Genomic DNA, 23,568 nt, shown 5'->3' with positions numbered 1-23,568 from the left:
CCTCATGGCGCGTTCGAACGCGCGGCACCGAAATGCTGAAACATGCTGAATTTTTGTTGAAACTGAATTTGAGACAATTTTTAACATGATCAACACCTTTCCTCCACCTATTTAGCTAAAAAAAATTATATAGATATGCAAGTATCGCCCTATATATCCATTGCCTTTGTTTTTATTTTTTATTATTTTTATGATAATATAATTATCTTTGATTGAAAAAAAAATTGATACGCAAAAGAAACTAAAATTAACCGTTCATTTGTACCCAATTTACTGCCCATTTTATTTTCCTTAAAACCCCAATAAGACCCAAAAATTGTAGAGCCAATCCTAGGTGGAAAAGGTAACCTTATCTTACTGTTGTAATCCCTTTCCATTGGCCTACACTATCTCCACGTCATCCTAAACATCCCACACTCACCACATATAACTATATCCTCTCACCTCTCTCTTCTTTCCCACCTTCATCACCCGTCTTCCTTCTTTCCGCCATTACCACAAACATCTTCTCTGCCACTCCATTTTGATCCAAACATGGCTGCCTCAGCCTCCTTAGGCTCTTGCTTCTCCACAACTATGACTCCTCATCTCGGCTCGAAGGCCGTCTCCCTCGAACCCGCCGTCCTCCGCATCGCTTGCCCTCGAGCCACGCGCATCCCGAGCATAACACACTTAATGGAGCATTTGGCGATACCCGTCGCTTTGCAAAGGCGGAATTTGCTAAAGATCTCGGCTGCGGTGGCTCAGGAGGAGGCGGCGACAGCACTCGGGGAGGAGGCGGAGGAGGTGGCGGAGGACGGTGGTGAAGGAGACGAGGAAGTTGTGCCGCCGGCCGCCACGCAAAATACCAAGCTGTATTTTGGTAACCTGCCTTACAATTGTGACAGTGCCCAGTTAGCCGGCATCATTCAAGAGTATGCAAGCCCTGAGATGGTTGAGGTAGCCCCCATCTTTAACTAGTTCAAATGATCAATCTATTGATTTATGCATAGAAGTACTAGATTTCATGCAAAATAATTGAACTATTGGATGAGTACTAGATTATTGTACCTTTTTAGGATTTATTTAGTTGATCAAACTGTACAAAGAATGCTTCGATTTATGGCTTCTAGGAGCTGTATGATCCATTGAACTGATATTTAGGTCAAGAGATATCAGATTGACAGACAGGACTCTGGATTTACCAATTCCTGCAATAGATTTTAGATTATGCAGGAATTCTGATCAAAGTGCTTGTATTAAAGCCCACTTCTGTCGCTTAATTCTCTGTTGCTGTTATTGCCATATAAATTTGCCATGAACTTTTAAGCTAATATTATCAGCACTTGCAGTAAATTCTGGCAGAAAACGTTGGGATAATTGCTGGCAGTTTCTGACATTTAGCCGGTTATTGCTTATAAATGCCGGTAAACCTTAGAAGATGCCATTAAATATATAAAATTCTCGACGTTAGGCTTAAACATATACAAATGTCGGTAAAAAGCTGTTTTTCTTGCAGTGATATGAACTTGTTACTTGCTAAGGACCAAATAGTTCATAGGCATGACAATAAGCAACAGATGATTAAATCTCCTTTGATTAGCTTAGGACTCATTGATCCAAGAATATCTGCAGGTGCTATACGACAGGGAAACTGGAAGAAGTAGAGGCTTTGCTTTTGTAACCATGAGCTCCGTCGAAGATTGCGAAGCAGTCATTCAAAATCTTGATGGAAGTGTAAGTAATCTCTCCTTTTTCTGTGTGTAAATTTTCATGTTAGCGAAAACAATTAATTTGTTGAACAAGGTAAGATTCTTGTTTCAGCAATATGGAGGCAGAACACTGAGGGTGAATTTCTCAGACAAGCCCAAGCCCAAGGAGCCCTTGTACCCTGAAACTGAGTACAAGATCTTTGTGGGCAATCTATCATGGTCTGTTACATCCGAGAACCTGAACGAGGTGTTTCAAGAGTGTGGTAACGTCGTCGGAGCTCGAGTGCTTTACGACGGAGACACTGGCCGATCTCGCGGTTATGGTTTCGTATGCTATGAGACCAAGGAAGAGATGGATGCAGCTCTTGAATCCCTCAATGGAGTGGTACATTTTTTTTTCTTTTGATTCTTAGCTGACTAGTAGTAGTTCTCTATTTCATTTCAGTTATGATATCTTTTATCATGGAAGTGGGATTGTTGAAGCTTAAATGTACATGCAGGAAATGCAAGGTAGAGCTATGCGAGTCAGCATGGCTCAAGGGAAGAGGTCTTAGGAGAAGAAGAAAATAATAGGGTAAGATATGCAGAGCTTATTTCCAATGCTGACAATGTGATGAAGGTGGGGGATTATATATATATATATATATATATATATATGCTCACTGAAATTGCTTGAGGGGAGAATCTTGCATAGATCATGTATCTCTGAATTCCACAATGTGTATGCACTAATGACGAAGAAAATATGGAGCAATTATTATTTGGTGTTTCGTAGAAAATAACTTTTATAATTTGTGATTTAAATGCTAAATGCAATTTATTATGGCTTGTGTAACATATGTATTTTATATAATTTTATTCATGTATATCCTGTTTGGAGTTACGAAATCAGTGGAATTCAATTGATTTGAAATTTTACTTTCACGGAATTCGCTGTTTGGGATCATTAAACAATGATTCAAGGTCGAATTTAAATACAATTTAGTTATTTATATTTTGTCTCGTAAATTATGACAGGTTCATTTCTATTTTTTTTAATATATGATCCTTAGAAAATTAATTTTGATCCTTAATCAAATAATTTTTCTTTATTAAAGTTTTCTATACCAATAGAAAAAAAAATAATTTGATGCCGATCTAACTATTTAGAATAAATATTGTAAAGAATGAACCGATTATAATTCTGTCAAGTGTGAGTAAAACTAAAATGACATCGAAATTGAATTGACTTATCAAACAAAAAAAAAAAACAATTCTAAATGTAATCGAATTGACTTAAAAATAAATTTCGTTGTCCGAAAAACAGTAAAACTAAAATGACATCGATATGATATTGTTGTTTGGAACGAGGTACAAATTCATATCATCATATTTCATTTTTCATAAAACTTCTACTCTCCCTCATTTCTCCGAACACCTCAAGTGCGTCGATGACCTTGCCATCACCATGCGCCTCTTCCTCTTCACTCCTCAAAACTTAACCCCACCCATCTCCATCTCCATCTCTACCTCCTCCCTCCTCCTCCTCCTCTTCCGCTTCTCCTCCTCCTCCTCTACCTCCACCTCCGCCGCCGGTACCCGTGTCTCCCTCTACTTCCGTCGCGCCCGCCTCATCGATTCCCTCCGCCTCCGCCTCCGCCTTCGCTCCTCTCAACCCTTTCCCCTCCCCTCCTCCTCCGTCTCTACCCTTGACTCCTTCGTCGCCGTCCACGCTCTCCGCTGCGCCCCCTCCCTCGACTCCGCCGTCTCCTTCTTCCGCTCCTTCCCCTCCCCCCACTATTCCCTCTTCCACGCCCTCGCCAAGCGCCTCGCCCTCTCTCGGTGCCCCGCAGAACTCGTCTCCCTCCTCGATTCCTTCCCCTTCCCTCCTTCCCCTATGGATCGCCTCAGGTGGCTCTCCGCCGCCGGCGACGTCTCCGCAGCCCTCGCTGCCTGGTCTTCCCTCCGCTCCTCTCCCTCCCTCCGCCGCGGCCATCCCTGCGCTGAGTCGTACAACCTCGTCATGGGCCTCCACGCCGCCGCCGGAGATCACTCCGCCGCGTTGGGTACCTTCTCCCAGATGATTCGCGAAGGGGCGATCCCTAATTCCCGGACCTACACCATCGTCATCGACCACCTCGTGTCCTCCGGGTTTCTCGACTCGGCGTTGGAGGTGTTCTTCCTGTTGCCTTCCATGAGAGTTCGGCGTACTTCAAAGCAGTACAACGTGCTCGCCGAGGCCTTCTCGTCCGCTTCCCGGTTCGACGAACTCCGTGTGTTGATTAGAGAGATGAGTTTCGATGGGATCCTTCCTGGGCGCGCAATGCTGGAAGCCATGACAAGGATGAGGGATGCAGGGCGTGGCGAAGGGATTGACGAGTTCATGAAGGAGTTATCACCTGATGAGCGAATTGGATACGCGGTCGATACCGGAGAAGAAGGCGAGGAAGATGGAAGTGATTTCGAGGAAGAAGACAACGATAGAATTCGTTTGAAACCGTGGCTCGATCCTACCGCCCTGGCCAGAGCTTTGGACGATTGGGATCCGAGGGAGATCGCTGAATTGGAGGCGGCGAAGCTAGTATGGACTTCCCGGCTCGTGTGCAAGCTTTTGAGAGCATTCAAGAAGGCCGAGACGGCGTGGGAGTTCTTCTGCTGGGTTGCCTACCAACCGGGAGGCTTTGCCCACGACCGCCACACCGTCGCGAGGATGATCACCATCCTCGCCCGGCACGGGCACGCCGAATTGGTCGACCGTCTTCTCTCCAAGGTGAAGTCGGAGGGAATACTACTCCCCTTCGCCACCGTCAGGTTGGTCGTCGACTTCTTTGGCCTGTCGAAGAAAGCCGACGCTGCCATTAGAGTCTTCCAGGATGCCGATTCCATTTGCGGCGCAATCTCGGGGCCGAATCGTTTGTTGCTGTACTCTTCCTTGCTTCGAACTATGATCAAGTGTAGGAGGGGATACGAGGCAATGGAGTTGCTAGAAGACATGCTACTGCAAGGCGTTCTTCCTGACGTCCAAACCTTTTCAGGTCTGATGCAATATTTTGCCAGCATTGGTGATCTGAAGAGCGTCCACAAGCTGTTTGGTATGGTGCGGCAATGTGGGCTCGAGCCTGATGCGTACATGTATCGGGTGCTGATTCGAGCTTACTGCAAGCAAGAGAGGGCGGCCCTTGCACTGAGGCTGTTCGAGGAAATGAGGAGCTCGGATATGGCTCCGGATGGAGCCACGAAAACTTTACTTGTCAAGAGCTTGTGGAAGGAAGGGAAGCTCCGGGAGGCGGCATCGGTGGAGGAGAGGTGCGAAGAGGTCGAGACGGGGCTTCCGCATGCCTCGCCGGGGCATGTGTGGACAGTGAGCGCTGCTGATTTCAAGCAGGTGTACGATATTTATTCAAGATGTTTCACTGGGGCTGGTGGATAAAAGTGAAGCTCCGAAAGTTGTTCCCGGTTTTGTCCCTAAGAATGATATTGAGCAGTTACAGAGGTTCCAGTAAGAGGTTACTCGGCAGCAGTGATGGGCAGAATTGAAGTTCTCAGGCTGTTTGATTTTTTAGCTTGAGAGCAGACGATATCAGAGATTCTCCTAGGAGGTAATATAGTTTTATCTCGCAAATTTCATGCATCAATAATACTACGAAGTGAAATTTGCATTTAACACTATGCCAATTAACGTATATGCGGATTATACCTTCTATTTTCAATATTTATAAATTAAATCTTATGTGTTACCAAATATGTGCAAAAAAAAATAAATGTTCTGAGTTAGTTTAATACTAAAAAATGTTCTGAGTTAGTTAATACTAAAACAATTTTTGAGTAGATGACATAAAAAGGAAAATATTTTGTCGACTATAAATATTCTTTTTCTAAAATACTCTTATTTTCTTCTTCTTTTTTCTTTCTTTTAGGGCTTGGCATTGTTTTCCCTTTCTTAAATAAGATGTTTTAAAACAAAAGAAAAAGAGAAAATTAAACTAATATATATATATATATATATATTTAAGTGTATGAGATTGTTTCTCCTATGTCTAAATGACAGCCAGATATTTATTTTGTACATAATTAATGAACATAGAATTTATTTGTAAATATTAAAAATAGATAAAAAAAAACCAGGGTGATAAATGCAAAATTTTCTATTATCAAACACATTATCATTAATTATGATAAAACCTCAATAGTACTTTGTGAGATGCTCCACCCTTTGAAGTAACTGAAGTTTAGTGTCTTCATGCGCAAGATTGATTGCTCAATGCTCACAGCCACAGGTTAGCTCTACCTATGTCTCTACAAGGGCATATTTGTCATTCAATAAAAGATTAGGCCAGTGTTCTCTGTCTTCCAACCACAATCCCTCATCCATACCACGAGTAGGAGTGGACCATCAGAAATCTTACGCATGGCGACCTCTTCGACCTCTCTCCTCCTCCTCCACCTCCACCCTTCCCCTCTTGTCCGCCACCCCACTGTCCGCTGCCTCGCCGTCCCCTCCTCTTCTTCTCCTCCGCCTCTCCTGCGCCGGAGGCAGTCGCTCCTCCTCCTCCTCTCCCTCCCCGCCCCGCTTCTCGCCGGAGGCGCTCCGGCTTCGGCTGCCGATATCCCGCTCTTCGGGATCCGCAAGAAGCTAGCCAAGATTGAGGAGGCGGCGGAGGAGGCCGTGAAGGAGGGGGAGAAGGCGGTGGAGGAGGGGATCGCGGTGGCGGAGAAGGAGATCGCTGCCGGAGGAGTTGAGTTCGCGGTCGCGGGCGACCTGGTGCAGGCCGGGGCGGTGGCCGGAGCGGAGGCTGTTGGGGTACTCGTGGGGTTATCCGTCGTTAACGGGATTCTTGGGCCTGAGGGCCAGAAATCCGAGTGACCCATTTTATTCATTCACATGTTATTCGCCTCTACTTGTTTGAATTGTTTTGGGTCTATCTAGGTGTATGTATTACGTTTGGATTTCTAAATTCCAAACCATTCTGGGGACATATCGTCAATTATATAGTATAGGTGAGTAAGATATGCACTTTGTGAGACCTTTTCTGTAGACAAATCGAACGGATCATTAATGAAAGAGTATTTGGGAGGTTTTGGTTCACATCGAACATCTTTTTTTATCTTTTTTATATCTAACCAAATTTCTTCTTAAAAAACCAAGACAAAAAAATTAGACAAACTAATCAAGTTTATAATTTAGCTTTAAATCAAACAACGCCTTAGGTCTTATATTCATGTATGAGATTTTTCAAAGATAACTTTATGGACATCTTTTAAATATAAATTAGTTATCTTTATAACTTTACTTATATTTTATTATTTGATTGTAAGATATGGATAAAATTATATAATTATCTTGAATAAATTTATATAAGAATTTATCTTTAGTTATTAAAAATTTAAAATATAAATAAGTTTGGAGGATAAGATCATTTTAAGATGTAAATATTAAAATTCCATCATAATAATATTAGTTATAGAGAAAGATATTATGGTTGTTTTCTGCTAAAAATTTTACATAGAAAGCAAAGCGTCCATAACTTTATGGCAACCCTCAATCTGTGATCATTTTTTTATTTTATTTTATAACTGATGATTTACTTTCTATGAGGTTTGGGAATAAAGTATATATTTAGTTGTAAAATATATTTAAAAAATAATAATTCATAAGTATCTTTTACGAGCGAATCAAACTAAAGGATTTATGTGAAAATGGACAATAATTTAGAAGATTTAAGTATAATAATTTCTAGAATATTAATACAGTAGAATGTTAATAATAATAAAAGTAATATAAATTTTCATTTTGGGAAAAAAGGAAACAGCTGTTGTGGTGATAGACAGTGGGCCCGCATATCTCTACTTAAGGCCCAGAAATAAGCGTCACTGCTCTGTCTCGTCGCGAACCGATTCGAATGGCTTCTCTCCTCCTCTCTCCAGCTCTTCCCGCTCCTCTTCCCTGTCTCGCCCCTTTCTTTCGTCGAAATCCCCATCCCATCACTTCTTCCTTCCTCCTCCCAACGGAGTCCTCGATCTATAACCTCCGCTCGAGATCTCGAACCCTCGTTGTCTCCTTCGCGCTCACGGAATCGGAATCTTCCAGGTCCCTCGGCGAGGAGCCCGTCCTTCCCCTCCTCCAAGAGCTCGCCGTAAGCCACCCCCCTCTCTCTCTCTCCTCGATTTATGGGGTAAGGTTTCATGCATCTCGCTGCTCCCAGGATTGCTTGAAGCTTCCGCCGGATTACCTCTCTCGGCTCCCCGGTGATCTCCGTCTCGATGTAAGTGCCCTTGTATGATCAATTCTAATTTGTTATTCAATTGTTCGATTCATGGATTCTTATTGATTTCTTCCTTACGAGCTGCGAAAAAGCTCAATGACGCGTCATTTGATCTTTCAAACGGACCAGTGCTGGATGAGGTTAGTAATTCAACATTTTGTCTGGATAGACGCTAGGATTAAGGTTTGTGTTTTTGTTGAATGGAATAGAGTAGTACATGAAGACTTGATATTGATTTGAGTGTCATACTATCTTACGAATTGAGAGCTGTTGGAGATTTAATATCTGTGCACGTATTGTTTTAGTGTGGTCGAGAAGTGGGTGAAATGCTTTTAAATCTTTCGCGAGCATGGGAACTAGCTGACACATCCACTTCGAATAGCATTGCAAGTCAGCTCCCATCAATAGAGGGCTCCTTGACCGGCAACATAAAATCAGGTATTGATAGCTTGCAAAATCTATCCATCTTTGATGTTATCTTATTTCATCTGTTCTTGTTCGCTTAGTGTAGCACTTGGCAAACGCTTGGTATCTGCCGGAAGAAGATTCGAGGCCATGGGACAATATGGTCAAGGAGAGACGCAAAGGGTAAAGCTAAATCTTGGACTTCTAGTTCTACTATTTAAACCTAGCTGTGTAGGACTAACAAAGCTCAGTTTGTTCAAAGGGGAAAAGGGAAAGCTAGTTGACACTGTGGTGTTATTGAGTTGTGGCTGTAAGCCAGTTGTGCTAAAGTGACTCGATCTTTGTCACAACAAGTAAGGTGTGAATTAGGAAAACTAGGTTATTGGATAGGATGGTGCATTTGTTCAGTGCCATATTTCGTTTGCTGTGGAGATTGACCTGACTGAGCCAATTGTTTCTTTGCTTCTCCTATCTGTTGTTGTTGGACTACTATATTTCTGTGAAAAGAGGATCCATTAGTGTAGTCTGAAATACACTGATCTCCATTCTTAACCTAAAACTCCATTAATTGTTAGGGAAGTTTTGCTAAATATTATGATTTGATGATGTTGAAAGGAAGATTTGATTAAGGTAATGGCTCTTGATGGGATATCCTAGGTTTAACAACCATCTTATGTCCGTCTTTTAGTACACTAGGTATTGCTTAGTTTCAGAGGAGATGTTAGGTCGAAACATGCAGTGTGTTACCACTGGCTCTGTGTGTAGCACCAGCTTGCTTCTTTTCTTACTATCTATTGTTGCTAGCCTCTCTGCTTTCTTAGTGGTTCTGGAGGTATCTTCCACCTCAAGTGCTATCTCCTATATTTTTCTCTTGTTCATTCTCTACCCTTTTTGTCCATCTCATTTTCTTCACAACCTCGTGATTGTAAAGAATTCAAAGAACCATATGTAGAATAGCAGTAAACCTGTTATCAATCCATCCTAATCCATTTTAGCATATCATCCATTTGAAGATTATTGTATAAAGCTGTATAATGTATGTAAAATTATGAGGGCATACTTTGCCGACAGTAAGTTTCCCTGTTGATTTAACAAGCTTTGAGAATCGATACACTCTGTGACTAGTTTACTCTATGTGATGACATCAAGCGTCAAGGACCAGACCTGTGGCAGCTGAATTATTGAGCTAACATTATGACTAACCTGAATCTAGGATAATATACATATGTACGTACTGGAAAATTTAAATAATGAATTTCTGTAGATTGCTAAAGCAATGGTTAAGATTGGGAAGCTTCTATCCAGAAGTCCAGTGGTTAAAACTGATGAAGAACCAAAGAAGGAAAGCAGGATGATGAAGGTAACTTCTTGTCTACTTATCTTTTACCATTTTGAAATGAACAGAAGCGGATGATTCTTCCATTATTTTATCAGTTTGGCGACTTAGAATTCGAGTTGACCCCAGAGAAAGCTAATATTGGTGCTGCAGTTGGATTAATTTTTGGGTAAGTTCATTCTTGCAGCAATTTTTTTTGCAAATATTGTCTTCTCATCCAATTGCTTGAGTGAAGTCTGGATCCACACTTACGCAGATAAAGAATTTGGTTCCTTATGTTTAACCAGCCACTATTAGTTTCTCCTGCCTGATGAGAATCTAGTATTGGTCACACAACTATTAATGAGTCTGCTGATTACTTTGCAGCATTCCTGTATGAGAAAACCACCATGATTTTGTTTTCTTCAAAGATCGTCTTAGAATTTTATCTCTTTATTTTGAAACTAGGATTCTCTCCTGGGAACTAAGTCAAGGTGTCCAAAGCATACCAGAAAGCTCGCTGATGTATGCAAATGACAATGCTTTGCCACTAGCCAAGGTACACTTAAAAGAATTTGAAGATTTTCCTTTTCCTTTTTAAGTGAATACAGATTGTTCCTTCTTCTGACGTATTTTGGTGCCTGCTTCCCATCCAGTCACTAAGGGGAGCTCTTCTTGCTATTTGTTATTCATCTGCCATCTTGTCTGCATTTACCTCGGTAGGACTATTGATTTTAGGACGGCAATTGAGCTCTGAGAGCAAGTCTAAATAACTGCATTGTCAGAGGTATGCAATTACCTTCAACTGTGCTGAGTTTTGGTGCTTTACTAATGAGGTTTACCATGGTCCACCAGGGGTGGCTTGCCACACCGGTTTTCTGCTCCGTGCTCTATTATTCCTTGTAATCCTGCTGTTGCCTAAACTGCCCTCGTTCAACTAGGATGAAGGTCTTGGGTATTGAACTTTTCTTGTGCACCCGCTTGTACATGAAATCATATGAAACACTGATTACATGGATCATAGTTGCTTTGTATAATAAGGTTAACTGGGTTTTACTCATAATGAGACATTAAGATAGACTGATGTATGGAGTAATATTCTACTTGTTTTCGCTGCACATTAGTGTTGTTTCAGTTTAATTTTCTCTTTTTCTCCGCATTCTTTTCTTCAATTGCATATTATTGTTATTCTACATTCAGCTTTATTCTTTGCTTATTCGGTGTATGCATATTAGTTATCAATCATGAGCTCAGAAGCTTCAGTTTGCTTTTGAGTTAATATTTTGCTGTTCTTGCAACCAAAAGTGAGTTCATGGCGAACCAATTAGCAACTGCTACATTTTAATCAGAAGAGAATCAAGAAGCTTCTATCTACAATTTTCAGGAAGAACATTTTGTAAATGAGATGTTCTATACTATATCCACACCTTACATATGATTAACCTGTAAGTACAAAATTTACTTGATTTTATCTGACACAGGTGGAGGGGATGGGGTGAAGGCAGTATCCAAAGACCCAAAAAGATGTATAGGTCTTATACAAGGCTTCTCTTCATCTCTGATTTAGTCTTTCCCCTACAAAAGCTTTATATGGTTCGGCCTAAACAACATTATCAGGTAAGTTGGCAGATTACGATGCATTAGCCCATTACATCTATAAATAATTTCTTTCAATCTTTCATTTCCTTTTTCTTGAAAGAGAGTGAGAGGGAGAAGGATTTAGGGAGAATCGGGCCTTTAGTGTAGTTAACCCATAATATAACAGTATAAGCGTACTCAAACACATTAATAGAAATTATGGCTGCCGTTAGCAATAAAGCTTTTCAAGCACCATTAGTTTAAAATAACTTTTTTATTGTAAATTTAAAAATAAATAAAGATTACACATAAGATCATCAAAACCTGGACATAATCCAGAAGAGAAGTATACAAGGCATCATCTCTTGTCTCGCGATTAATTTGTTTTGAGTTGCATTCTGAATTTCTGGAGTCAGCCATGAGGCCAATAAATCAAACATCTGCAATTGAAAGGATTCTACTTTTCTTCCCTCCACCATAAGTTGCAGCATTAAAAACTAATAACCAGAATCTGTGGCATCCTTCTATTCATCCAGTGAGACTGTGTCCATCATAATAGATATAGTTTGAGGCCACCCAAAAAATTTGATTCCCAGTTGACCTTCATGGCGGTGCTTCAACTTGAACGCTTCCTCCTGATCATGTTTTACTAAAAATCAGAACTAGCTAGTTGCAAAACTAAATGAACTTCAAGCTGAGGCAGGAAAAACATCATTATCATGTAATATTTTCTTCAAGGTAACTTTAAGCATATAGTCCAAAAAGAGCAGACCCTTCTTTCAATAGCAGAAAGCCAGTCTCCAAAGAGCAAAACAAGCTAGCTCAATTATAGGTATAACATTATAAAACTATCAGAAAAGAAGAAAATACACAATATATCACTGAGGAGAAAACTGCATTGGTTTTGCTATATGCAAGTAAATGGGACTACAATAGTATCTACCAGACCACAAGCTACAGACCCTCACAAGCAGCTCACCCAGTTGCCAGAAACACTAGTTATTTGCAATCACATGTGGAAAAGAGGACAAAAATGACGACCTTTCAACTTCTGAAAACACCATAGCCAGTTTACAATGACCTTCATAAATCACTTAAACAAGGTATTATATCCACCTAATGCGGGAAACGAAAGGTTTCAACATATGACTTCATTATAAGTAAACAGATAAAGTTAAAGATGTTAACAAAAGAAATGTTAACGCAATGTCCCAACATTACCAACTTTTCACCAATGCGGATCTCAAACAGTTCTCTTTGAATGAGGATACCATTTACATGGGACTGTGCTAGTCAAGATTGTCGAAATGACCAAGCAAGGTTATATTGTTTTACATCGTTGAATTCCATGGAAACTATTCTAACTAGGGAGGCATCATCATCACTAATTTGTCTCCTTATGTTTCACTCTCTATAAGTGCAACAACCTCCACAAAAACAAATTCAAGTGACTGGTTAGCTGTGCATCAAACAATGGTGAAAAAAACCATACATATAGATATTTAGCTGGAAAAGAACTACCAAAGTGGAGGATTGTCAAATGTTGTTGCAAAGGATTAAAAAGGAAAAAAAAGAAGAAGCATTGTTCAGTTTTGTGAAAAGACTACGACAGGAAAATTTGGTGAAATATCTTGTAAGGTTTACTGTTTACCAACAAATGCATGTTATGTACTATTATGAAGGACTTGGCAACATGACAAAATATTCACTATGATAATTGAAAGGATCACATATTCCATGATAGATTTGCTAGTGCTTAAATGAAGTTCCTTCTAAAGCATTGCAAGACTCAATGCTAGTATCTTGTCATTAAACAATCCAAAATGAAAGAAAAAGTAATATTAAAAGCAAGAAACAGGATGATGCATTCAAGGATGAGTATCAGCGGAACATGTCCTGCATCTTAAGAGGCTTAAGTAGGAGAAAATATCTTTGGCTTACAATTGCATAAATCCTACTGTTCCAAACTCATGGATACTAAGTCAGCTAAAATTGATCATTGTTTTTGGGCTCAAAATTAACTTCAAGCAGAGTATCAGATTGAGGTTGCATAAAAACATGAGGACTTGAAGTCAACCTTCCATCCAAGAACAAAGTTTAATTCTAAGAGATTCATAGCTTACCAAATCTATTTTGACCCTTTCTCTCACCGGCAGAGGATTTCTTTTTCATATAAGAACTGTTCCAGTCCCCTCCATCCTGAGCATAGTAATCCATCGGATAGTTGGCCTCTGCGTCACCATTAGCACAATTCCGACTGCATGATCCACTTCGACAACCAGCCAAATCCGAGCAAGACTTCTCATCCTTTTCTGCACCACATTCACAAATTGAACTCCTCTTCACTGATTCCGCCGGCCTTCCCTTATCCCACCAACTGGGAATATATCCCAATGCAATATCAAATTCAAATGTAGTCAACATGGGCTTCTTGAATCCCTCGCCCCAATCAATCGATAATCGTGGGCAGGCAATCTGCACCCATGCATCCACTGAGTCCCCAAACAACTCCATCCTAGCTGGTGATATCTCCGACATCAGCACCACAGTGTAATCCATGACCTTCTCCTCCATATGCTCCACCACTCTATCCAAAACTTTAGTACTCCCCTGCCTTCCGAGAGTCCCAAGAATAACCCCCCAATTCGTCGCCTTCCTTGCTGCCAAGATCGCATCTTTCCTCGCCCGCTTCATCCCCTTATGGTCATACCCCTCCAAAACAAGCACTCCAAGAAACGGATCATACCGTAATGCCCTCACGCTAGGGTTCGCAATCATAAATGCCTCGAGGTGAAACCTGCCATCGGCGACAAACACGACGGTTTCAACGCCCTCGGACTTGGGAATTGTCGGTGCTGTGCATCCGAGAACCTCGCCGGCGGAGAGCGGCTTGGCCTGGGGGATTAAAACATCTTTATACCCATGTAACCGGAGAACAGAGGCGGCGGCGTGGACGGCGGAGACAAACTGAATAGTGCCAGCTAAAGCGAGGCGGGGGGCGGTGGAAGGGTCCGGGAAGGCGGCGCAGATGGAATTGACGAGGCGATCGGCGTCGACTCGAATGTCGACAAAGACGTAGAGGACGGGGAGGAGAGAGGAGGTGACGGGGACGAGGCAGCTGTGACCGTAGTGAACGAGGAGGTCGGCGGAGAGGGCAGCGGCGGAGGAGTCGGCGAGGCAGCAGGCACCGTATGTGGGGTCGGCGAGGACGAGGAAGTCCGCGCTGGGGTCGGAGAATTTACGGAGGATGTCGGCGATGGGAAGGGAGTACATGAGGAGGCCTTCAGGGAGTTGGAGGGCGACGCGGCGGGCAGACGAGGAGCGGAGGCGGTGGATCGTCTTGTGTATCTCGAAGTCATAGTTGGAGGGGAGGAGGGAGATGGCGGCGTTAAGGGCTGGGTCGGAGAGGATGGAAGGGGGGATCTGGGAGCGGACGAAGCGCTTCGGAGGCGGTTTCCTAGGGTTAGGGTTAGGGTTAGGGTTTGGGTGGGCGGAGAGGGAAAACGTGGAGGAGGAGGAAAGGTCAGAGGACTCCATGGAGGGAATCAGGGTTTTGGAAGTAAAGAGGAAGACGACTGCGGGGTAAGTTTTCAACTGTCGAGTAAACTATAATAGACTCTATAAATACATACATAAACGAAATAATAAATAATATTCCTAGTTAATTCGAACACAATATACATTGTTATCCTTCTATTTTCAGCAATATGTCAAAATATTACTCAAAATTACTCAAAATTATAGACTGATATACTTGTACAAAGATGGGTTCTGGCAAATTTTCTATGGAAAGATACTTTTACATATCAGTCTATTCATTCATCTACTATGTTTATCTATCGCCACAAGTGTTAGACCCACCCATGGAGTAATTGAGTTATCTTTTTTTTCTAGTACAAATGCTGCTTATCACTTCATAGCTGTTATAGTATTCTAGTCCAAGAACCCAGGAATGGGAAAACTGCAATCAGAAGCCTCCAAAATAGCGGTGCATCTCTATATTTTCCCCTCTTTGACAACTTCTTCACTGGCTCTACTGGAGTTGAGTCATTTACTTTAGGTGCTTGCCTTCTCTGAGAACCTTTTATGGGTCCCTTTTGCCTATCTAGTTCATCCCATCCTCCGAAACTGGGTCTGCGCGGCACAGCCCCCTTATCAGCAACACCAGTATCTGCAGATACCCATGTCTGATAGCCCGACTTTCCATTTTTGATACTGCCGCTTTCTTCTTGCCGTTGCTTCTTGAAGTCACTTGTAGACCTTGCAAATGGATTCTTCTTCGTCTTAGGCCTGGCTCTTGGCCCTTCACGTGCCTTTCCCCATACCTTGTCAAATGCAAGAGAGATTGCTGATTGTCCAAGAGGAAATGCTAGGGCCATAAGGAAAGCTTTTGGACCTGATGCAAGAAGCATTGAAGCAATAATGGCTGGTAGCAAATAACCATACGACCTGAACACCTGCCACAACGCCATACAATTATAACGAAATCAGAATAGCATTGATGCGTACCACTAGAGCTGATCTATCGAATGATGCATATTTTCACACTAGTGTATTTGCAGGAGGGGGAAAGGAAAGGACTAAAATGATACAATCTATAACATGTTTCACTGCATATTACATCTTCAGTCTGAGGAGAACAAAAACAAAAATGTTCTTCTTTGCTAGAAGTAGATCAGAGATTACTACACCAGCAAAAACAAAGGTGCTCATTATAGTAGTAGACTTGGTTACGTAATGCAACAGCCCTTATGATTTCTTACCTTCCCAATAAATGTGCTTAAATTATTCATACAGTGAAGAAGCATCTAGCATGTTTATTATGTATTATACAAGAATCATTTGTACACATAGGAGATTAGTTAGGCCATATCCTTTCATACGGATCTTAGCAAACCCAATTGCTTTTCAGTTCCTGGTATAGCTAAAACAGATCAGTGAGTTATAGTACTGGGACTAGTTTTATAAGTAAGAGTTAGAGGTCCCCAGAAATCTTAACATGTTGTTCATATCGTGTGCAATGGAATTACATGCAATGAATTTTACATCTAAGAGATGCAAAGAAAAGATGTGGAAAATCATAAGCAAAGAGTGTGGGCAAGACGCAGATAGTTTGCAGGAACAAGTTATACTACTTCTGAGACCCAAGCTACAATGACCATTCGAGGATTACTCCTCATTCAAACATCCTTGTGATCTGCTAACTTCGCTCTAGCAAAACTAGCAGAGAAAGCTACTATTTGTCTCAACACCACAAACCCTTTATTTTTTAATTTCCAATTGAAAAAAGCTCTTACAATTCCTCAAAGATTGCTACCGCTTGCTCATTAACTTTGCCAAATCAATAGACTACCACTATTCGCATATATCATGAATATGATATTTTTCTGCTGAGACAGCGCAAGTTCTCTAATATTGTGAGATACTTTATGTGATTAGATGATCTTGCTCAGAAACATTCTTTACAAACTTCTACTCCCATCCCCAATTCAAAGCTTTAGCTTATTGACGGTAGGCGTGCTTCTCATGCAAATCACTTAGTGAAGGGGGCTCGCTTGCTATCCGCTACTATCTTTCATCTCACTTAGAACTACAATCTACTTTGCTAAATCACACCAATCCTCTCACGCAGCAGTAAAAATACAGTACCTTAATCACTTCTCATTCTAACTTTCCATCGAACATTTTGCTTGCATAATCCATAAACTAATCCAAAAACAATAAATAATAAAAGATAAGCATATAAACAAAGACAAGCTCGCACCTTAAAGATCCAAATCTTTTCCCATGGCTTATCAAATGAATCGTCATCGAAGGGGTCGAATTCGAATTCGTCATCGAGACCGTCGGAGGAGTCGTCGGACCACCATGTCCTCTTCTCTTTTCGGGGGGAATCTTTGACCTCGTCTTCCGCTTCGGAACTTTGGCGTCGGAACCAACCGGGCCGGACAGACTCGACGTTCGAGTCCCAAGGAGGACGGCCGGTGCGCCGGCTGTGGCAGAGGAAGCCGCGAGTCCGAGTAGGCTGCGGTGAGGATGGTAGGCTGGGTCGAGGAATAGGGTCAGGGTTCCGAAGGGAGGGAGGAGGAGGAAGAGATGTAGGTGAAAAAGAAAGGAGATTGGAAGTAATCATAGCATTTCAGAGAGAGAGAGAGAGAGAGAGAGAGATGAAGCGTGGCGAGAGCATTAGATTTTGTATTTTTGTCCTGATAATGTTTTTTTTTGGTGCATTATAGTTGTATATCGTTTTAAACTTCTTTATTTATGTGTATACCATTTAAAAAGTAATATTTAGCTGAATATCTATGGAAAAACTTAAATATATGGTCATATGGATACCACGCTTAGATGCCCTTGTTTGGACTTTCATTCAAAAAAATTAAAAAGAGAATTTTATAAATCGCACCTATATCTATTTTGTCTCTATATTTAAGAAATTTATAATCTAACTCCTTATTTTTCTCTATAATTCTTATTTAATATTCTAACAATACTAAATTTATAAGCTTTTAGTCCTCTTCCTCTACCTCGCTTCAAATCCTCTTCCCTATCTCCATTTAATAATCATCTAACTAGTTCCCGACTAATTTATTAAATGATTATTGAAGGGAGAAAAATGAAAGAAAAAGAGAGGATAAGAAAGATAGAGATAATTTATATACTATGATGTAATAATTTTTTGTTAGTATTGTCTAAATTAACTCAGAATATCAAATAAAAATTATAAAAAAATGAGGAGTTAAATTATAAAATTCTCAAAAAATAAAGTGTAAATTATAATATAAGTAAAATGTAGAGTGTGATCTATAAAATTCTTTTAAATTTTTTTTAAAAAGATACATACAAAGATCTAATATTTTTAGTTTTCTCAAAAGGAAATAATGTTTCAACACTCTTAACTTTCGAAATTGTTCCTCTATTATTCAAAAGAACAATAAAAAGGCCAATTAGAGTGAGTTTTCCTGAGAACGACAAAAGAAGTGGAGAGTGAGTTTTCTTACTTCTATCGAAACCAACCACCTTCCTTATTTTAGATTCAATCAACTCACAACATGTCAATCAGAGACCTTTTTTTCCAAAATCATTTCAATCAAACATCTAGCAAACCATCAGCATCTACAATCATCGCCAAGCTAATAAAAAACACTACAAAGTCACAAAAATTAACGCCAAACAAAACTATAGATCCTTAAGGCATCAATCTGACCGTGTTAAATTTGGTCCTTCCAGCAAAACTAGTCTCATGATGCTTACAGAAAAAACCTTCAATCTGCCATCAAAAGGCTTCCGCCAGGTACACTAATTTGTGAAAGTCCAAGCACCAAGTGACGCTTATCTTCAGTAGCATCGGTGAATCACCAGCATATTATAGCTTAAGTTTCGAAGCATGCCTGCAAGGGAAAAATAAGAAAGAGCTCAGCTATGTGACCTGCAAGCCTATGGAACAAAGATAAACTGAGTTGTGAAAACACCTAGTATCCATTAAGTTATATCAGATAATTCACCTCGGCCGAACGATCACCACAAGAACAAAAGCCTGACCAGGTGTTCATAAGTTATGGAATTCAACAAATGTAGCATATTTCCCTCTAAAAACCTTTTAAGTGTCTATAAGAAATGCCACTCAAAAGTCAGAAGTACAAAATTTCACACATATCCACTGCATAGTCATACATGTAAGGTTAAATGTGATACTATGGGACTTCTTAATAGCATCTATGATAGGCTCCTTTAGTTTCAAAGAGGTATGAGATACTTCAGAACATTTTAATGACATCAAAATATGCTTGGTATCATATATATGAAGGGCCGATCAATTAATCAGTATCTCAGAACCAGAGGAAACAGTATCAACTAATTGTTAGACACAGTGATGGTGGTTGGAAAATTAACAAAAGCCTGAGCAATCAGATTTAGCATGCACTAATGAAACTGATACTATGACTCAAACACAATATCTCATAATAAATGCATAAGTTATATGGTTGATAAGACATGTCCACGTAGTTAACCTTGCAGGCAGTTAAGCTTAATACGGAATATAATTAGGCTGTCCATTGTGTATGCAGACAGTAAGAATAGGAATTAAGTTGTTATATGTCCACGGTTAAGCAGGCAATCATAGACAATAAGTTTGTGAAGATCATCTTCAACATTAAATTCGCCAGAAAAGATGGAGGCATGTCACCTGAGTAACTATCTATCTTGGACCATCTTGAATATGAATGGTAAGAATGCAGATCAAAAACTCTAACCGAGACGAGGATTGTTAATGCATCCATGATAGCATATATCTGTTTAATCTACAACAATCAAAAGTAATTCATAGTTCAAACAACAAAATTAGAAAAGTATAAATAAATCAGTCGAAGTAAAGAATCTTGCTCCTTTTGAACAACTGAATTTTCCTGAATAATTCTCTCCTGTCATTACATTGGAAAAAACACTACATCCCACAAAATTAAACATGATTTGGATCGATTCACTGAGGCTTCCATAGAAAAGAACCCATTCAAGTCTGAGTTACAATGAACTTTGGTTTGCAGAAATTTTTCTTAACAAAATAAATCTCATGAGATGCACAATCATAAACAAATAAAAAAGTAAACTGAAGTCTAAGAAGTCCCTCACATAACATTTTTCGCCATTTTCTTTGTCCGCATGGAGATATTGCATCTACTCCACTTTTGCAACTTTTCTGAGTTCGACCTGGCCGGTCAATGGGCACTGCATCTCTGTCCAACTAATAGGAACCATTGTACCACCTGAAAAACAAAGTGAAAAACTTGTCACATCATCACCTTGTACATACACGCCTTAATGCTCTGCTAATGATTTAAATATGTGACAACAATAACACAATCACTCAATCAGTTTGTTATGGACTTAAGGTCACGATATATTTTAAAATTGCCGAGATAAAAACATGTTAAATAGGTAGACAAAAATCAAGAGGTAATCAATCATGCGAGCTACTTTTATTGTCAAAAACCATACCATATATGTGACGACATAAAGCACACTCAAAGAGAGAGGAGAGAGAGGAGTTTACATGGAGAGTGAATCAAACAATGAGATGAGAAAAATCCTTGGTGTAAGCATAGAAGTGAAACTAAACATTCATATGATGCAGCAATCTTGCTAACTGAAAAAAAATTCTGTGTCTTATTAAGGAAAATTAGATCACATAATGCAAAAATGGGAAATCACAACTTGCAACTAAAGAATAAAAAAGAACTCATTAATTTAAGGCTTCAGAGATATCGATATTGTACCTGCAATACTTTGAGCAGAGACTACTCCCAGTTCATTTTTTGCAGTAGAAAGATAATACGCCCTTGCATCACCAAGTGAGAGCTTCACACAGAAATAAGATTTGAAAGCATTATCCTCTTGATCATACTTTGAGACCACAGATGAAATGTTTTACACATCTTAAGCTATTAAAGAAAAATGAATGAGCATATGGATACTATCAATACCTTTGCCCCTCATCCTTCGAGAATAAGGAGGATGTAAATATGCTAATAGATATAGACTGAGAGAGAGAGAGAGGGGGGGAGAGAAGAGAGATAGAAAGTTCACACAGATTTAATGTAGATGCATATGACCTAGAACTATTTCTAGATTCCAGCAAAAATAATCAACTCAAAATTACAATACCTTGCAGAAAAAGAAGGAAAGAAGAACAAAGAAAGGGTAATGTAAAACTATTTTTTCAGCATACCACTAAAGCTCTAACAATGTCACCAGGACGAAAAGATTGGTACATATCCACTTTATCTATTTCAGTTGCACGCACATCTTGTTGCCTGTGAAAATTTAAAAAGTCAATCCGTAAACGAAGATTAACTTTGTAACATTTGTAGTCAAGCAACATTTATGACACAGAGAAACCTATGCAAATGGAATCCACTTGGACACCAACTAACAGCCAATTGCTAAAGCAATTTTTATTGTCATTAAACATGGGAAATAAAACCTACATTTCTACAATGCATGATATGAAAGAAACTGGGGCTACAGTCTAGCATCATTAGAAAGTAAAACAAAGAAACCTCATCAAAATTCTACCAGTTTCCTTTTTAAGATCCTCAACTAAACATGGAAATAAATCAAAAGAAAAGGCAAAACTTTAGAAAAGCAACGGTGAGGTTGATGAGGAGGAAAAAGGATCAACTAAAGAACGGTCAGTAATTGTAAGATTCATGTTAGCATCATTAGACTGGAGATCAAGGAAACCAAGCATGGAAAAAAGATCTGAATTCTGAAGAAAGAAATTAACACTAATGAACATAGAACACGGGAAAATATAGTTCCATAAAAACTATAAATATCTACATTCAAATTAACTAGATATAGGTTTTCTTTTGGGGGGCTTACGAGAAATAATATTAAGGTTATGACATGCTAAGAATTTATGACTTCAAATGTGGCACACATTGGAACTTTGAAGAGGTGCAATATTCAACAAAGTATGACACAATTCGGGGCTCCAAAAAGAGCAGTGTCACAATGCACAAAGCAGAGAGCGGAGGTATGGGAAGGGAAGATTTTATGGAACTTCCATCCATTTCGTGAGAGTTTTCTGTCACTTAACAACCATTAGGTTGTGTCAGCCTTATCGTCATACCAAATGATGAAACTCAGCTAGGGTCAAGCAGAACATGAATGCCTTAATCTACAAACAACAATATACACTTTCACAAAATCCTACCTTATTGTGCCAGTGAATTTTTCCCTCACAGCCTTGGATTCAACGCACATTATATCAACTGAAGCCAACTTAGCCATGACTTTAGTTACCTGCCAATGAATATAATACGCCATATATTATGGAATGCCAACATGTGTTTGGCACAAAATTCTTCTATTTGAACAAAAAGAAAGTATGATTATGTAGATTGACAAACACCACTCATAACGTCCATTAGGAGGGGAACACAAGAGAACTGCCTTATAAGCTTCTGCTTCTTCACTTAATATCTTCGGTATATAAACAAATACAAGTGAAAGAGGAGAGATGAAGCACAATGTTAGGATTACTGTGAAGCCACCCTCAGGAAAGCATATAAACCTAAATTATCTTACCAGCATACAAAAGACTACCATAACTAAAATTACAGTGGTAGTTCTAACAACCCAAGTCTACCTATCAACTCTTCAAACGGCACTTCAGAAAAGCAAAAAACATATCCAATGGAAAAGGACAGAGTTTTAACTAATGCAATAAGTTTCTCATCTAGTTCTCGCAAAAGCGACTTGCATCACTACACCATCAAAGGCTTCAATTTTTTTTTCTACTCTAGTCAAACTAGCATGGACAAAGGAAGAAACAGGATTCGTAGAAGACGAAGCCGTACTCGACCGATGACGACGGATCCCGGCTGCGGGACGGCGCCGTGAGCCTTAAGTCCGACGACTTCCACCGTTCGCCTCTGCAAAGAAAGCGAAGCAAGAAGAGAGAATAAGATACGACCGCAACCCTAACCCTAAGCCCAACTCGACGGACAGGAAAGAAACCAGGTCGGAAGAGTCGACAGGAGGAGGGATAAATCTTGGTTTGCCAGTGAGAGACGCGCGTATAGATCGCCCGTTCGGGGCGAGGTACGCTCCTCTTCCGGCGACGAGATCGGTGGAATCGCCCAGGAGCTCACCGGGGGTGACCGTATCCTTTTCGCCGTCGATAGCCATACCTCTCGGTCTCTTTTTTTCTTTCCTTCTTTCTGTTGTCGATAAGAAACCTCTCGGTCACTCGAAGAGAAGAGAGGTACAAGGAGGGGTATGTAAAACTCGGACACCTGCCATGCACGTGATACTTTCAAAACGGGTTTTGGGCCTCGGACGATTTGCTAATATCCGGCCCATTACTAATCCGTTAATGTCTTAATTGAGTGGACTATATATCCATTGTATTGGGCCATGCAACCTAAAAGGGTGATCATTTTTCTTTGGATTTTTATTGGAAATTTTCGAAATATCATAATTATGACTACATTCATCAAAATATTATAATTACCCTCAAAATTATTATGATTTTTTAGAAATATTAAATAAATCTAGCTAATCATGATTAAAACATAATTTAGATCTAAAAAGACTATTTTATCCTTGCATAATTTATTAAAAATAGTTTAATGGCTATCCAATACTATACCTAATACCATAGCACAATAAAATATATTATTTTATGTGCGATAAATTGTCCATCAATATTAGTCTAAACTTAAAATGGTATTTTAGGTATTTATGTCTATTTATTAATTTAATAATAATTTCTTAAGAATATTCTATTAAAAAGTAATCATAAAGGCAATTCTAAGAAGAAAGATTTTAG

The 23,568-nt window shown here is 39.9% G+C and overlaps 7 protein-coding genes across 11 annotated transcripts; 4 read left to right on the top strand and 3 right to left on the bottom strand.

Moving 5' to 3' along the window:
* The first annotated feature begins 445 nt into the window (after positions 1–445).
* LOC140789961 (28 kDa ribonucleoprotein, chloroplastic) lies at positions 446–2,514 on the top strand. The gene is made up of 4 exons (XM_073139889.1): positions 446–939; positions 1,615–1,716; positions 1,804–2,076; positions 2,192–2,514. Exons 1-4 carry the CDS (start codon positions 535–537, stop codon positions 2,243–2,245), a joined length of 834 nt encoding a protein of 277 aa, XP_072995990.1. The 5' UTR covers positions 446–534; the 3' UTR covers positions 2,246–2,514.
* Positions 2,515–3,072: 558 nt separating this feature from the next.
* On the top strand, positions 3,073–6,044 carry LOC140789925 (pentatricopeptide repeat-containing protein At5g66631). Of its 2 annotated transcripts, XR_012109272.1 has the most exons (2): positions 3,073–5,269; positions 5,920–6,044. XR_012109272.1 is itself a non-coding variant. In XM_073139836.1 (1 exon), the coding sequence occupies exon 1, from the start codon at positions 3,139–3,141 to the stop codon at positions 5,098–5,100; it is 1,962 nt and encodes a 653-aa protein (XP_072995937.1). In that variant the 5' UTR covers positions 3,073–3,138; the 3' UTR covers positions 5,101–5,412. The 2 variants fall into 2 exon arrangements, 1 of the variants encoding a protein (XP_072995937.1); XM_073139836.1 differs by lacking the exon at positions 5,920–6,044 and having other exon boundaries at positions 3,073–5,412.
* Positions 6,045–6,070: 26 nt separating this feature from the next.
* Positions 6,071–6,756, top strand: LOC140789926 (uncharacterized). The gene has a single exon (XM_073139837.1). It carries the CDS (start codon positions 6,079–6,081, stop codon positions 6,532–6,534), a length of 456 nt encoding a protein of 151 aa, XP_072995938.1. The 5' UTR covers positions 6,071–6,078; the 3' UTR covers positions 6,535–6,756.
* A 780-nt stretch (positions 6,757–7,536) lies between these two features.
* Positions 7,537–10,812, top strand: LOC140787944 (uncharacterized). 2 transcript variants are annotated; one of them, XM_073136985.1, is made up of 10 exons: positions 7,537–7,804; positions 7,874–7,933; positions 8,026–8,073; positions 8,239–8,371; positions 8,445–8,521; positions 9,603–9,698; positions 9,773–9,843; positions 10,122–10,212; positions 10,310–10,440; positions 10,509–10,812. In XM_073136985.1, the coding sequence occupies exons 1-9, from the start codon at positions 7,571–7,573 to the stop codon at positions 10,424–10,426; spliced, it is 927 nt and encodes a 308-aa protein (XP_072993086.1). In that variant the 5' UTR covers positions 7,537–7,570; the 3' UTR covers positions 10,427–10,440; positions 10,509–10,812. The 2 variants fall into 2 exon arrangements, with proteins under 2 accessions (XP_072993086.1, XP_072993085.1); XM_073136984.1 differs by having other exon boundaries at positions 10,310–10,812.
* A 626-nt stretch (positions 10,813–11,438) lies between these two features.
* On the bottom strand, positions 11,439–14,957 carry LOC140789654 (uncharacterized). Its single transcript, XM_073139433.1, has 2 exons — positions 13,355–14,957; positions 11,439–11,866 (listed from the first exon to the last, which is right to left on the bottom strand). Exons 1-2 carry the CDS (start codon positions 14,766–14,768, stop codon positions 11,835–11,837), a joined length of 1,446 nt encoding a protein of 481 aa, XP_072995534.1. The 5' UTR covers positions 14,769–14,957; the 3' UTR covers positions 11,439–11,834.
* Positions 14,940–17,464, bottom strand: LOC140789655 (uncharacterized). Its single transcript, XM_073139434.1, has 2 exons — positions 16,996–17,464; positions 14,940–15,688 (listed from the first exon to the last, which is right to left on the bottom strand). The coding sequence occupies exons 1-2, from the start codon at positions 17,362–17,364 to the stop codon at positions 15,155–15,157; spliced, it is 903 nt and encodes a 300-aa protein (XP_072995535.1). The 5' UTR covers positions 17,365–17,464; the 3' UTR covers positions 14,940–15,154.
* An 822-nt stretch (positions 17,465–18,286) lies between these two features.
* LOC140789406 (uncharacterized) lies at positions 18,287–22,982 on the bottom strand. 3 transcript variants are annotated; one of them, XR_012109174.1, is made up of 9 exons: positions 22,755–22,982; positions 22,595–22,669; positions 21,949–22,037; positions 20,959–21,043; positions 20,507–20,588; positions 19,863–19,996; positions 19,420–19,534; positions 18,704–18,768; positions 18,287–18,622 (listed from the first exon to the last, which is right to left on the bottom strand). XR_012109174.1 is itself a non-coding variant. In XM_073139097.1 (7 exons), the coding sequence occupies exons 1-6, from the start codon at positions 22,923–22,925 to the stop codon at positions 19,908–19,910; spliced, it is 591 nt and encodes a 196-aa protein (XP_072995198.1). In that variant the 5' UTR covers positions 22,926–22,982; the 3' UTR covers positions 18,287–18,622; positions 19,863–19,907. The 3 variants fall into 3 exon arrangements, 1 of the variants encoding a protein (XP_072995198.1); XR_012109173.1 differs by lacking the exon at positions 18,704–18,768; XM_073139097.1 differs by lacking the exons at positions 18,704–18,768; positions 19,420–19,534.
* Between the last annotated feature and the right edge of the window lie 586 nt (positions 22,983–23,568).

The sequence above is a fragment of the Typha latifolia genome, chromosome 5 (genome assembly GCF_019914945.1).
Source record: "Typha latifolia isolate L0001 chromosome 5, TyphaL0001v2, whole genome shotgun sequence".
Classification (NCBI taxonomy): domain Eukaryota; kingdom Viridiplantae; phylum Streptophyta; class Magnoliopsida; order Poales; family Typhaceae; genus Typha; species Typha latifolia.
Note: the sequence above shows the minus strand (reverse complement) of the source record. Positions and strands in the feature narration are given on the sequence as shown.